This window comes from Zingiber officinale, chromosome 4A (genome assembly GCF_018446385.1).
Source record: "Zingiber officinale cultivar Zhangliang chromosome 4A, Zo_v1.1, whole genome shotgun sequence".
NCBI classification, from domain to species: Eukaryota; Viridiplantae; Streptophyta; class Magnoliopsida; order Zingiberales; family Zingiberaceae; genus Zingiber; species Zingiber officinale.
In genome coordinates this window covers 30260932-30273635 of record NC_055992.1, presented here as the reverse complement: position 1 = coordinate 30273635, position 12704 = coordinate 30260932, and the positions used below count along the sequence as shown (strand labels likewise).

General features: G+C 36.3%; 1 protein-coding gene across 6 annotated transcripts in view; it reads left to right on the top strand.

Annotated features, from left to right (window-relative positions):
- The window catches only part of LOC121969769 (serine/threonine-protein kinase OSR1-like), a 77565-nt gene that overhangs the window by 45339 nt on the left and 19522 nt on the right, over positions 1 to 12704 (top strand). For 5 of the 6 annotated variants that reach the window (XR_006108644.1, XR_006108646.1, XR_006108645.1 and 2 more), the window contains exons 12-19: positions 7014 to 7274; positions 7581 to 7717; positions 7941 to 8035; positions 8107 to 8145; positions 8244 to 8303; positions 11518 to 11652; positions 11763 to 11814; positions 11909 to 11946. Coding sequence is in view for 3 of the 6 variants with exons in the window: in XM_042520010.1 (XP_042375944.1) it covers positions 7014 to 7274; positions 7581 to 7717; positions 7941 to 8035; positions 8107 to 8145; positions 8244 to 8303; positions 11518 to 11652; positions 11763 to 11814; positions 11909 to 11946 (817 nt within the window). In the remaining 3 variants the exon portion in view is untranslated. The remainder of the gene's footprint in view (positions 1 to 7013; positions 7275 to 7580; positions 7718 to 7940; positions 8036 to 8106; positions 8146 to 8243; positions 8304 to 11517; positions 11653 to 11762; positions 11815 to 11908; positions 11947 to 12704) is intronic. The other variant, XM_042520011.1, reaches the window with a different exon arrangement.

Genomic DNA, 12704 nt, shown 5'->3' with positions numbered 1-12704 from the left:
TCGAAGAAACAATGAAAGAAATAAGCGACACATATAAGAGAAGCTAGGATGGCCAAGGCGGTGATGGAGTAGCTTTATTTGGTGGTGGCGGTGAGAAGAGACTGAACTACAAACAACTTGATAATAGCAAGCCTGAGAGTTAGCACATAGAAAGTAGTACAATTTAGCCACCTAAGCCAATCATCCTCCTTGAGTTCTAATCTTAAAGAACACACGAGTTTTGGGAAAAATTAGCCACATAATCTGAATCCTGAGTCAGTTTGCTAATTGGGAGTAAGTTATATGACAACTTGGGAATAAATAAAACCTTGAGTACCAATTCCCACTCCTAGTGAAATAGATCCATCTGCCAAAGTAACAGTATGAGTACTAGAATATTGACGGTATGAATTAAAAATAGTACGAGTACCGGACATATGCTAAGAAGCACCAAAATCAATAATCCAAGACTCACCCGATGTGGCGGGCTCATTCATAGTAGAGGAAATACCATGAGCCATCAAGAATGTAGAGGATGAGAACATTTGACCAATCTGATCGAGTTGGGCTTGGGTGAAGGTCAAAGATGATGAGGATGCTACATCGGATTTGGTTGCAACCGGAGGCTTGGATCTGTTGCTCTTGCATTGGTTGTGTGAGACCCAATCTGTGGGTTTACCGTGAAGCTTCCAGCAGGTTTCTTTAGTGTGATGGGGATGGTTACAATGATCACACCAAAGAGGTTTGTGAGTACCACGAGAGTTGGGGTATCATCGAACAACCATGGCAGATGCATCAGAATTAATGGACGAAGCAGAGGGCATGGAGGAGCCACCAAACATGATGCAGCGGCGTTGTTCTTCACGATGCACCTTCGAAAAATAGCATCAAGACTCAGGAGCGGTTTAATGCCTAGGATGCGACCATGAAAATCACCCAGAATAGGATTGAGTCCGGTCAAAAAATTGTAGGTCCATTCTTTTGCAAGTAATTTGCGATGGATCTCGTTGTTGGCGGTGTCGGTCTAGGCCAACTGAGTAAAGAGATCAAGTTCCTGCCAGATTTTGATTAGAGAACTGAAATATTGAGTGACTGTACCGTCATCTTGACACAGATTTATGGAATGATGTTGCAGATCGAATATTTGTGAAGAGTCCTCCAAATCTGAGTAGGCCAAGTTGACTGCGTCCTATATTACTTTCGCATCGGATAGAGGAGATAAATCTCAGCAATGATGTCATCCATCGAGTGTAGGAGCCATGCCATTACCTTAGAGTTCTGGATGTCCCAATTAGCAAAGTAAGGAACGGTTAAAGATGGCTTGGGAATAGAACTATCGAGATAGCCGGAACGGCCCTTCCCTCGAATGATAAGTTGGACAGATCTGGACCATTGAAGATAATTCTAGCCAAAGAGCTTAAAGCTAGTAATTTGGAAGGGTAAAGAATTATCAGAAGCAGTGGGAGCAATTATAGGGTTTGATTGGCCAACGCCCGAAAACACGTCGAAATCATTCATCCCGCTCACTCCTAAAACGAGTTTCCTCAAAAAATGCTTTTATTGCTCTGATAACATAAAAGCACTAAAAACAGGAAGAAACTCAAAACTAAACTATATATCTTATTATCTAATGAATTACAGGAACATATATTTATAGTTATATGTTTACAAGAGATAAAGATAAACTAGAGATAAAATAGGAGATAAAATAGGAAGATAAGTTAGAGATAAAATAGGAAGATAAGATAAGATATTCTACAACTGTTGATTCTCTTTTACTCTGGCAGAAGAAGCCACTCCATCCTTTTGGTGTAATTAAGCTTAAACAACAATTGAAAGGAGAATTAAGCTGCCTTTTTTTTTTTTTCTTGTTTTTCAGAAATTTGGTGCAAGATGGCTACAATGACTTAATTGGCTTGAACACTAGCAAGAAGGATGTGGCAACAATCCCTTCAAATTAATTTCAAGATCTAACTAAGAATTATGGTAATGAGGAATAAGGAGAGTTTTTATTAAGTAGTTACTAGTAGAATTTGAAAATGGTGGAATGCCTAAGGAAGTAGCTAGGAGGGGAGGATGAGGTAGGGACGATAGTACCAGAGCTTAATGGAGGCCCTGACTAACAAGGGTACAAAATGGGGAGTTCTCTTTGTTGATGATGTTAATAAAAGGCGCCACAATGGATAAGATTGAGGATCCCACATTGTTGGTGTTAAAGATTTGGTGTTGACAAACATCATTGCCTTCGTTAACAATCTACAATACATGTTTTTTGGGAATGTAGAAGGGCATAAATGACATTTTGCAGATGCTCGTTGGATATGGAAGTGAAGTAATGACATCAATGGAGAAGGCACCATCATAAATTTGGCATATTGTACTTTTTTCAAGGATGCTATTAATGTTGTAGGCACCTAAGAGGAGAATCAGTGGATTGCAGGAGAGTTGTGACCATCTTTTGATTTTGTCACTCCTAGTGTTAGCAGTGATCCCTCTTTGGTACCAAAAAAGGTTTCAGATTATCTATTAGGTTAAAGGCCTTAACTACTATGTGAGTCACCTACCATCATATAATATTTGCAAGCAATATATCATCAACAACATCTAAGGTAGTGCTGCTTGTGTTATGGCTTGCGTTATGGCCACTAAATCATATCCTAATGCTTGTCTAATGTGTATCAAAACTATCTGAAATATAAAACTATTGCATGGTATACAAAAAAAACATGTAATTTCATATGAAAACTGCATGGTTTTAATTTAACATGTAAATATCACAAGTAACTAACATATATTTTTACATAAATAACCTACATTGATGACAACCATTAAATGATGTATGAACAAATAATCTGCTAGAAACTAATTGGATAGTATGAGCAAAACAAGAAAAGAGTATAAGATTGAGCTATCTCCACAAGGACCAACGCCCAATTATCACTCAATCCACACGCTATAACTAACTCAATCCGCACTTATGTTATAACCAACTCAATCCAACCTCACGGCTTGTCATCCAAGATGCAATCACCATTATAGAAAATTTCCATGATCACATAACATCAAGCTTCCATCTACTCTCTCCACTCATAACACTCACTACTTATCATCGCCCAAATCTTGTTGATTAGCCCAAGTGGTACCCTCTCAAAACTAACTCTCAATATGCATCACACCTCCCACCAATACTTCTACATCAAGTATCTCACCACTCAACAACCTACAAGAAAAACTTCCATGGCAGCTCGCTTTCCCAATTTACCACCATTGCTACTTTGAGGACATCATACGAACTAAAAGTCACTTAATCCTTTTAGCGACTTCCCCTTACCGTTCCATTAGATTAAAAGGAGAGGAAAAAGGAACCTATGTTGTGATTTGTCTATCAAACACCAAAAGCATTGTTGCAGATGGAAGAAAAGCTACTCTCTTCCATGGATGGTCCATGCTCACTCAAACTCGCTAGAGACGTAGAACCATGAAAAGATTCAATTCTACTAATACTTAGCACTCCCAAATCCTCAAATTCCATCTATTCAAGAAACTTTATTGCTGTATAAGGAAGGAAACGAGGCCACTGCCGCTTGCTCTTAGAGAAAAAGAGGATGGAAAAGGCAGCTATTTTGTTCAGGATCAAGGTGGAAATGTGGAGGGGTTGCAACTACTCGAAAGAGTGATGGGAATTTTGCTAGTATAGTGTTGTTAGAGATGGAAGATTTGAAGGTGGATAGTGCCACGACATCTGCTAAGGGTAACCACCGTTCAGAGACAACCACTAAGATGGTGTTAGTGGGCAAACAATGATGGGGGACTCTACATGGATGAATGATGATGGAAGGTTGTGCATGAACGAGTGGCAATGACAAGGAAATTTACAACAATGTGACGTGCACCTAGTTGTGACATGGTTTAGTTGGAGCACAATGAGTAACTATGTGAGATGGTAGTGAGCGACAATGCTATTAGAAGTGAGAAAAAAGTGAAAAGGGTTGGGAGAAACGAGAGGGGGGTTATGTCTCATGCGGGTGAAGGAAAATAAATTAAGGTTTCCATTTTAAGCTATTTCACTTTAATCCACTTTGTTGAACCGGACTGAACTAGTTCAACCAAAATCTAGCTAATTTTCCCTTCCAACTTAGAGAGAGAAGCTCTCCCTTCTCTCTAGGATTCCTAGAGGGAAGGTTGTTGGAAGTTGGTTAGGAGGCTTTGGGCTGCCCTTTTGTCGGTCGCGTAGGCTGTTCCCTTCCCATCAGAGGTGAGGGATCTTGTACAAGGTAGTGGTGGTGCTTTCTCAGGAGGTGGTGGTGTTTTCCGGTAAAGGTGGTGGCCAGAGTTGGAGAAGTTGCTGGTCGATTATGAAGGTGTAGGTTGCTGTGCTTTTGGTTTCCTGGTGCAAACAGGCTATTGTGGTTCTGCGATTGGATCCATCAGTGTGTCACCATGGTATCTTACTCCGTTAGTCTCAACGGTGGTCTACATGGATTCATTTATAGCCGGTGTGATTTAAGACAAGGTAACCCCCATTCCCCCCTTGCTATTTGGTTTGAAGGTATTCTCAAGGCAATTGAAGGAAGCTTCAAGGTGACAAGTGTTTCACTTTCATTCGATGTGTAAGGAGACTCAAGTCACTCATCTAGCCTACGCCAATGACCTTTTGATGTTTGCAAGGGCAGATTCATCCAGCCTCACAATGATAGTGGACTGTTTGGAGCACTTTGGTGACACAATGGGGTTACGGGCTGGCTAATCCATTGAAGTCCAACTTGTATATGGCCGGTGTAGATGAGCACACAAAAGAGGAGCTGCTGCGTATCAGTGGGTTTTAGGAGGGTACATTTCCTTTTCGTTACCTCGGTATTCCATTGGCTGCGGAGAAACTTCGGATAGCTCACTATAGATCTCTCCTTGAAGCGGTGACATGGAAAACTGCTGCATGGCCAAAGCACACCCTTTCGTATTCAGGGCGGTTGGAGTTGGTTTGATCGGTGCTTTAAGGAATCAAATGCTATTGGTTATCCATCCTTCCCATGCCATCTGGGCTGATTGACAAGCTATACGGTATTAGTCGGTCTTTTATTTGGTCCACAAAGCATCCACTGATTGCTTGGGCCACTTTATGTCTCTCTAAGTATAAAGGTGGATATGCCATTCGAGATCTACAAGCATGGAACACTACACTTCTATGCTGGACGCTTTGGAACATCCAAAGCAAGAGGAATTCGCTTTGGGTGAGATGGGTTCATCACCATTATCTCAAGGGCTCTTTTCTTTGGCAGTGGCAAGGCAAGTGTTCAGACTCAACATTGATTAAAGGGTTGGTCCAGATCCTGGACCAACTAGTTCGACGAGTAGGAGGCACGGGAGCTGCAAATATGCTGCTCCTAGATTAGTTTGCCGTGGCCAAGCATGGCGCGGCAAACACGGATCTTTCTTCCGGCCAAGGGGGCTTATGGTGCATTAGGCGTCGACTGTGTGGAGGCCTGGTACCCTCCCCAAACACCGCTTCACCTATTGGTTGCTTGCACACGGAAGATTACGAACAGTAGACAAAAAGCCTTATGTACCTGACAAGACATGTTTACTATGCTAGCAAGAAGATGAGATCAATGGACACATTTTCTTCCGATGTGCAATCACTATGCAATTGTGGAGCAGGGTTCACGGATGGATTGACATCAGATATGAGATCCACACGATGGCAAGTCTATTTTGAGCTTTCAGTAGGCAACTCCGTGGCAAAGGACGAGTGATGAAGGACGTTACTTAGCAATCACTTGTATGATTTTTCTCCCATGGCAAGTTCGTAACCGATGTTTTGAGGGATGTGAGCCTAATGTTGAGAGGATGTTCTTCAAAGTGCAGACTCGTGTCTACTGTTTTGTAGACATTCAGTGCTTATATAGCCTTTTTAGTTCATCTATATATTTATCATTAAAAAAAAGAAATAATTTAAAAAAATTAAAATCAATTGACCTAACTCTAAATAGAACCCAAATTAGATCCAAAAATTTGGTGGCAACCGACAATGGCAGTGACCATGATGGTGATCTACACTAGATGGTGATAAGTTGCAACAAGTAGTGAAGGGTGTAAGCCACGATGCGGGTTAAGAGAGGAAGATAAAAGAGGAAGATGGGAGAGAAATCAGGATAGGGAAGAAAAAAAAGAAAAGAAAAGAAAAAGAAAGTAAAGTAGGATAAGATAATTTCTAGCTTTTAAAAAATACATCTATTTAATTAAATATGATTAAACCAAGCTTATATATAAACTTGGTTTGGTTTTAAACTAACCAAAATAAATCAAAATCAATCTGGGTTTGGATCCACTTGATTCTATCACCATGTCTACTTGATGGGCTAATTAAATCTTAAATCAATTTCACCTCCAGAACTTAAAATATTAGTTTGATTTAGTTAAATAATTCATTAAAAAATTTAAAAAGTAATTCAAAATGCAAAATATTTAAATAGGATAATATTTAATATCTAACATCAATAAATTTTCTTTATGCTTAACTTTTATGACGTTGAAAGGTCGTGTGAGCGAGTGATGAAAAAAATTAGAGTTTGTGAGAGTTTTGATAAAATAAAAAATTATTTGACTAAATTTAAAAATAATTTATTTGTTTTTTTCCACTGAAGGGGAGCTTGACGCAATTGTAAAGTTGCTGTCATGTGAGTTGGAGGTCATGAGTTTGAGTCGCGGAATAAGTCTCTTGTAATGTAGGATAAAACTGCATATAATACACCATTCTCCGAGACTCCCATTGGCAGGAGGTTTGTGCACCGGGCTACCCTTTATTTTTTTTTCACTATTTTTAATTTATTTTAATAGAGATATATATTAAGAAAATTCATTTTGTACTTATTACATAATGTGTACTAAATGTATCAAATTATGTTTTAAAAAAAAAACTCAATCCACTTCAAATTAAAGTATATTTTTTTTTTCAAATTTAAATTTATTTTTTTAAAAAAAATTAAATCTAAAACTTTCAAATTTGATGGCTTCAAATGAGTTATTTTTTTTTGCAGAGTAAGCCCCTGTGGGTTCTCAGAGTCAAAGTGCAGCTCAAGTACAAGAGATGAGATATTACAAACTGATATAGTAGATTATATTAATCAAGAAAGGTTTGATAAATGCGAGAGATTTAGACTAAAAAGTGATGAAGCACCATCAACATCAAAACGTGATACACTGCCAAACCAAAGGAAAGTTGAGGTTGGAAAAAAGCACCAAACTTACAGTGGTCCACTTGTACCTTCTGGTTCAGAAAGAGTACATACCTCAGAAAGGTTTATCTTAAGCTTTGCTATTCAGTTTTTTTATAAGCAACAATTATTGACCAACGTACTCTTTCTAAATGTGCTTCTTCTTTATGCCATATTGATGTTGAGAGAAATTTTTTATTCATATTTACTTATTTCTGTTACACGGTGCTATTAATCTTTTCCAAGTTTTTCCTTGATGATTTTCCAGAAATGGTATTTTTTCTTGGTTGTTCTAGTGACATGTGCTATTATTTAAACCTGGTGCTACTTCAGCAAGTCTAATACTGCCAAAAAGAAATTATGAGAATTTGCTCTTTTATCTTGCTATAGGGTTGATAGGGACAATCAACAAGGAGCTGAGAGATACATACGTGATACTCACAAAGTTCCAGATTTCAGTGGACCACTAATGCTTCCAAACCGCGCTTCGGCTAACAGCTTATCTGCTCCCATCCATTCATCAACAGGTTATAATAGTTATTGTACAGTTCACTTTACATGACTTAATTATTTTCTCTGTCCTCTTAGTTGGAAGAATTGCAGTAGTTCATCTCATTTGGCTTAATTATTTTCTCTGTCCTCTTAGTTGGAAGAATTGCGGTAGTTTTAGTAGCTGCTTTTTTATGTTACCACAAATTGAATTATCTAAAATAAATCATACTTGTCTATTTTTTGCTTTCACATTTATAGGTTGTGGAGACTCATTGGAGGAGAAGACCAAGCCTAGTGTGGTTCAAATAAAAGGCCGGTTTTCAGTTACATCAGAAAATGTGGATCTTGTAAAGGTAAGTTTTCTGAAACAAATCATTTTAACTTGCATGAGTTTACATAACACTGAGAACTTTTTACATTTTAGGACCTGCCACTATGTAACATTTCAAGAAGGTCAACCCAGGTACATAAAATTTTGTGAATCATATCCTTTAAATTAATTCCATTATGTTACACATTTGACTAGGCAAGTTTGAGTTGTTCTTGTTTCCCCTTCTTCAGGGATCTCCCTTGAGAAAATCAGCGAGTGTGGGTGATCGGTTAATTAACTTAAAACCAGTGGTATGCCTGTACCTTTCTATTTTTGTTTTTTTTCTCACTGCATCTATCAGTTCACAGAGCCTTCAACTCCATGTAGATGTTTATGTACTATTTGACACCTTTTTTTCACTCTGAGATTTTGATTTAAAAATTAAGGAAGGTTTTTCTTATTGAGAATATCTGTAAGTGTCTACAATTTATGTAGTAGCATACAAAAGTTTGACTGTTCTTCAACAATTTAGCCTAGTCACAAAGCAAGCATGCTTACTTAAGAATTCCCTTGGAAGCTCATGTAGAATGCTTAAGGAGCAGATATCCTTTATGAGAGACATTGATTCGTTGTGGAGGGGTTGAGTATCTAATGACCAACAGAAAAATGCATATAAATCTCCTTCCTTCTGTCTCACCAAATGAAAACATTATCTGGGTTTGAAATATTATGCTACTTCTCCCAACATATGTTAAATATTTTATTCTGCTGGGAGATCAAGACACATTATTGGGCAGCAAAAGATTTATTCACTGAACCACTTGTGCCAGAACAGTGTCATCCATGCCAAGTAGGTTCAGGAGGTATGTTTGTTTCGTCCTCTCGGGCCAGTGCGGTGGTTGAGGCATGGGGTGTTGCCACATGAGGTCTTGGGATCGAAACTCAGCACGTCCGAGCATGCCTTCCCCCATGCCTGGGCCATCTATAGTAATGGTTAGTAGCAACCCATGATTTACCTCCTCTGTGTTGGCCTAGGGACGGATTGGCGGGGCACTGGGGCGAGCGAATCACCTTTTTGCCACATGTGGTTGCCACATGCCATAGGAGGTATGTTTGTTTGTCTAGTTGTCACGGATAGAAACCACACAAATCCATTCCTAAGCCAATGAAGATCAAAATTCTTGTATCTGTCACATTGGCCGGGAAGAGAAGAGACTAAAAGGACTTGAAATCTAGAGAAGAAGAATTGTGTTTTTATATCAGTGTGTTTGTTTAGTGTGGATGATTTTACACTTTTAATAATTTTAACTTTTTATATCAATATTTTTTTAAGTGCTAAACTCGAATCTTGGCAAGAAACACTAGAAGTGAAAAATTTTAGGCTTAATAGAGTAAAGATAGAATATATCGAATTTAAATTTAGTAATATTAGACGTAACGAGCCAATTGTTAAGATAAGAGATGACTAGTTGCCTATAATTAAGAGTTTTAAATATTTAGGATTATTTTTGCAAAAGGATAGAGGGATTGAGAGAGATGTCTCACATAGAATACAAGTGGGATCGTTGAAATAGATGAGAGCGTTAGATGTTTTTTGTGATTATAAAATACCTTTTTTTTATGATAAAATACCTCTAAAACTTAAGGGAAAGTTTTGCAAAATGACGATTAGATCTGCTATGTTATATGAAGTTGAATATCGGCTATGACTCGAGCACATGAGCAGTTACATAGTTGTAGTTTTTTTTCTTTTTCTTCTCCAACTCTTTCCACCTTAAATTTGTCACGAGTATCATATATTGGAATGTCAGCACAATATCAAAATAGTAACATTCTAGTAAAACATTGAAACTCCAATACGACTCGAGATTTTTGAACCTTGCTACTACATATGTTCCATTGGTGTGAAACTAAATGTACATTATATTATTAGAATTTTGTTCGAAAACTGGACATAATAATTGTTTATATCGAAATGAATATTGCAATAATTCATACATTGAATTTCAATAGGTTGATACATTATGTGGCAATTTTATGTCTCATTCGATTAATTTTATAAAATCTATCCCATTATTCATCACACTAGAATGTGACCACGCATAAGAGATAATAATTTTAATTAATTTAATTTGATTTTCTAAAGTTTTAAATTCATTTTGTGCATATAAATTTAAAATATGACATACACATTTAATATAAAAATATAAACCACCGACAGCATGTTGATATACAATTTTAAATTCTTCAATACTTGTATTAGAATTGGTCATGGTTTAAAATTTTGAGTTGCATCATAGTTTCAGTTTATGATTGGAATGATATGGTTTCAATATCATATTATGCCACGCCGATACAATTTTGATACTTTTTATAATATAAAATATATTAATTTAAAAATATTATTATAATATTTAATTACTATAACTACTTACTATTAGGTTAAATTAATATTCTAAAAATTAATATTAAGTAAAAGTAAATTTTTGATTAACTAAAGTATAGACAATGATTATGATCAAATATGTTTAAATTAAATTTATTTTAATATGTTTAAGGAGGAAATTTTTTCTCTATGTATTTAAGGAGGAAAGGAATAACAAAAACAAATTTAAAAGGATTTTTTTTTCATGTATTTAAGGATGAAAGAAATAAAAATAACAATAAAAATGTAGGGAGGAAGAAGAAAGAATTAAGAGAGGAAAGAATTAACCATTAAAAAAATAAAAGAAAAAAATTAACGGTTAAAAAAATAAAGAAAAAATTCAATGGCCTCGCGTGACCATCACGATTTCGTGCGAGGCCTTGCGCGGCCGTCGCAGCCTTATTTAATGAAGAAATCCTTTAGGTAATTGTTGATTTTGTTTGTCCTTATGACTCTAGTCAAAGGAATTCACTAGATACTTTCTAAACTTACATAATTTTAAGCATACAAGTTACATACTTCATACGTAATGCCTGTATATGTTTTTTTTTTTTAAATAGTGAGTGAATGTCCGTTGTATATTCCGCACATACATAAAGACTTAATGCAGTCTTTTTCTTCTTTCCTATATGTTCTTTGGTTGTCTTAGTTAATATCTTCAGAGTTATCCTAATCTTTAATCTCCAATAATCTTCTTATATACTAATAACAATATCTAATAGTTGAATTTCCTTCTAGTAGTTGCTCAAATTTCATTAGGAATATGATTATGGCAAGTCTATTAGGATCTACTTGTGTTCTCATGTTGTTTTTCATGTAGAAAACCAAGTTGTAGCCTTTCTGTCATGCAATCTTGATGTTTGATAATTTTGGAGCAATCACATAGTAAAATGCACTTACATGATACCTGAAAGTATTCATTTTGAATATTGTAGTCATTGGGCATGTGGATACAAAGAATTTATGATGCAATTATTGTTTAGCAATCCTTGTTGAAATATGATAAAAAAAATTCTCTAGCAGTTTCCTATAATATACGCATATTCCATTTCTCTTTTGGCAGTATAAATCTTAGGTACTTCTGTTTATCTACCTGTCAGCCTCCAATTGGAGTTCGTAACAGCAATTCAGAGGAAGTCAACAACAGAAATTCAAAGGAAGTTGGCAACATATTACCTGCATCCATTCTCATGCCCCACCTGCAAAATCTTTTCCAACAAACATCTTTTCAACAAGTAAATTTCTTCATTTCAACAAATTCATGCTTGCTTGTTGTAGAAACTACTTTTGGTTTTTTTGGTTTCTAAGAATACGGATGTGTATAAATGTTGAATTTTATTACCAGGGCCTTATTACAAGTTTGTTGAATAGCTTGCAGCAAAGTGAGATAATTGATTGTGAGTTTAACTATTACCGCTGTGCTTTGGGAAGATAACTGAAATATAGAACATGTTGTTGAGGCTTTTTCTTTCCTTTTTTTTCCCCCTGCAGTGCCTTCTCAAGCTCAACATGTGGAGAATGAGAAATTGGTCAGTAATATGCAAAATTTATAATCCATTCTATCTGGAGAATCACAAGCTACTGCCTTTACATTGTTACATCTTTGGGGGTGTTGGCTTTGGCATCTTCAGCCAATTATTTGTTATTTTCAGATTTGGAGAGGAACATTTTTTTCCCCACTTTATCTAACTATTTCAGTCTTGCCTATTGTTTGCATTAGACAATTCTGTTGAAATATCTTGTCTAACTGGTCATTGAAGTTAACTAGTCCCTTTAATCCCACATGGTTTGGTTAACTAATTGACATAACGCTCTTTAGCACAATTATGTATCTTGGAGGTTTTCACTAAGGCATTTTGGAAGCTTCCCAAAAGTTTCACATTGTATTTGAGATAGTTCTTTACCTATGGCAATGCTTGGATAGAGGGGATAAGAGAGTAATTATGAGTAAAACCTAGTCTACATGGTCAATGTAAACCCTCTTAAGCATCCTTAACCATCTAGGAAGCCTCCACATAAGTGAGTGGCATTTAAGTGATAATTAGTTTCATCGGCTTTCAAAATGTCAATTTGACTAGTATCATAAAAATTATACATTCTGCCCATTTACGTATGACTTCATTACTCGATCACCTTTGGTAGGATAATCTTATAAAAGAATGGAAGTGTAAATAAAAAAGGAGAGAATTTTATGTTTGATTTGATATTTTTGCCATCACGAGGTTCATGCTTTGTTCCCCTGATAATAATTCATGCTCATTTTCTTCCCTTATCACATGGAATAACT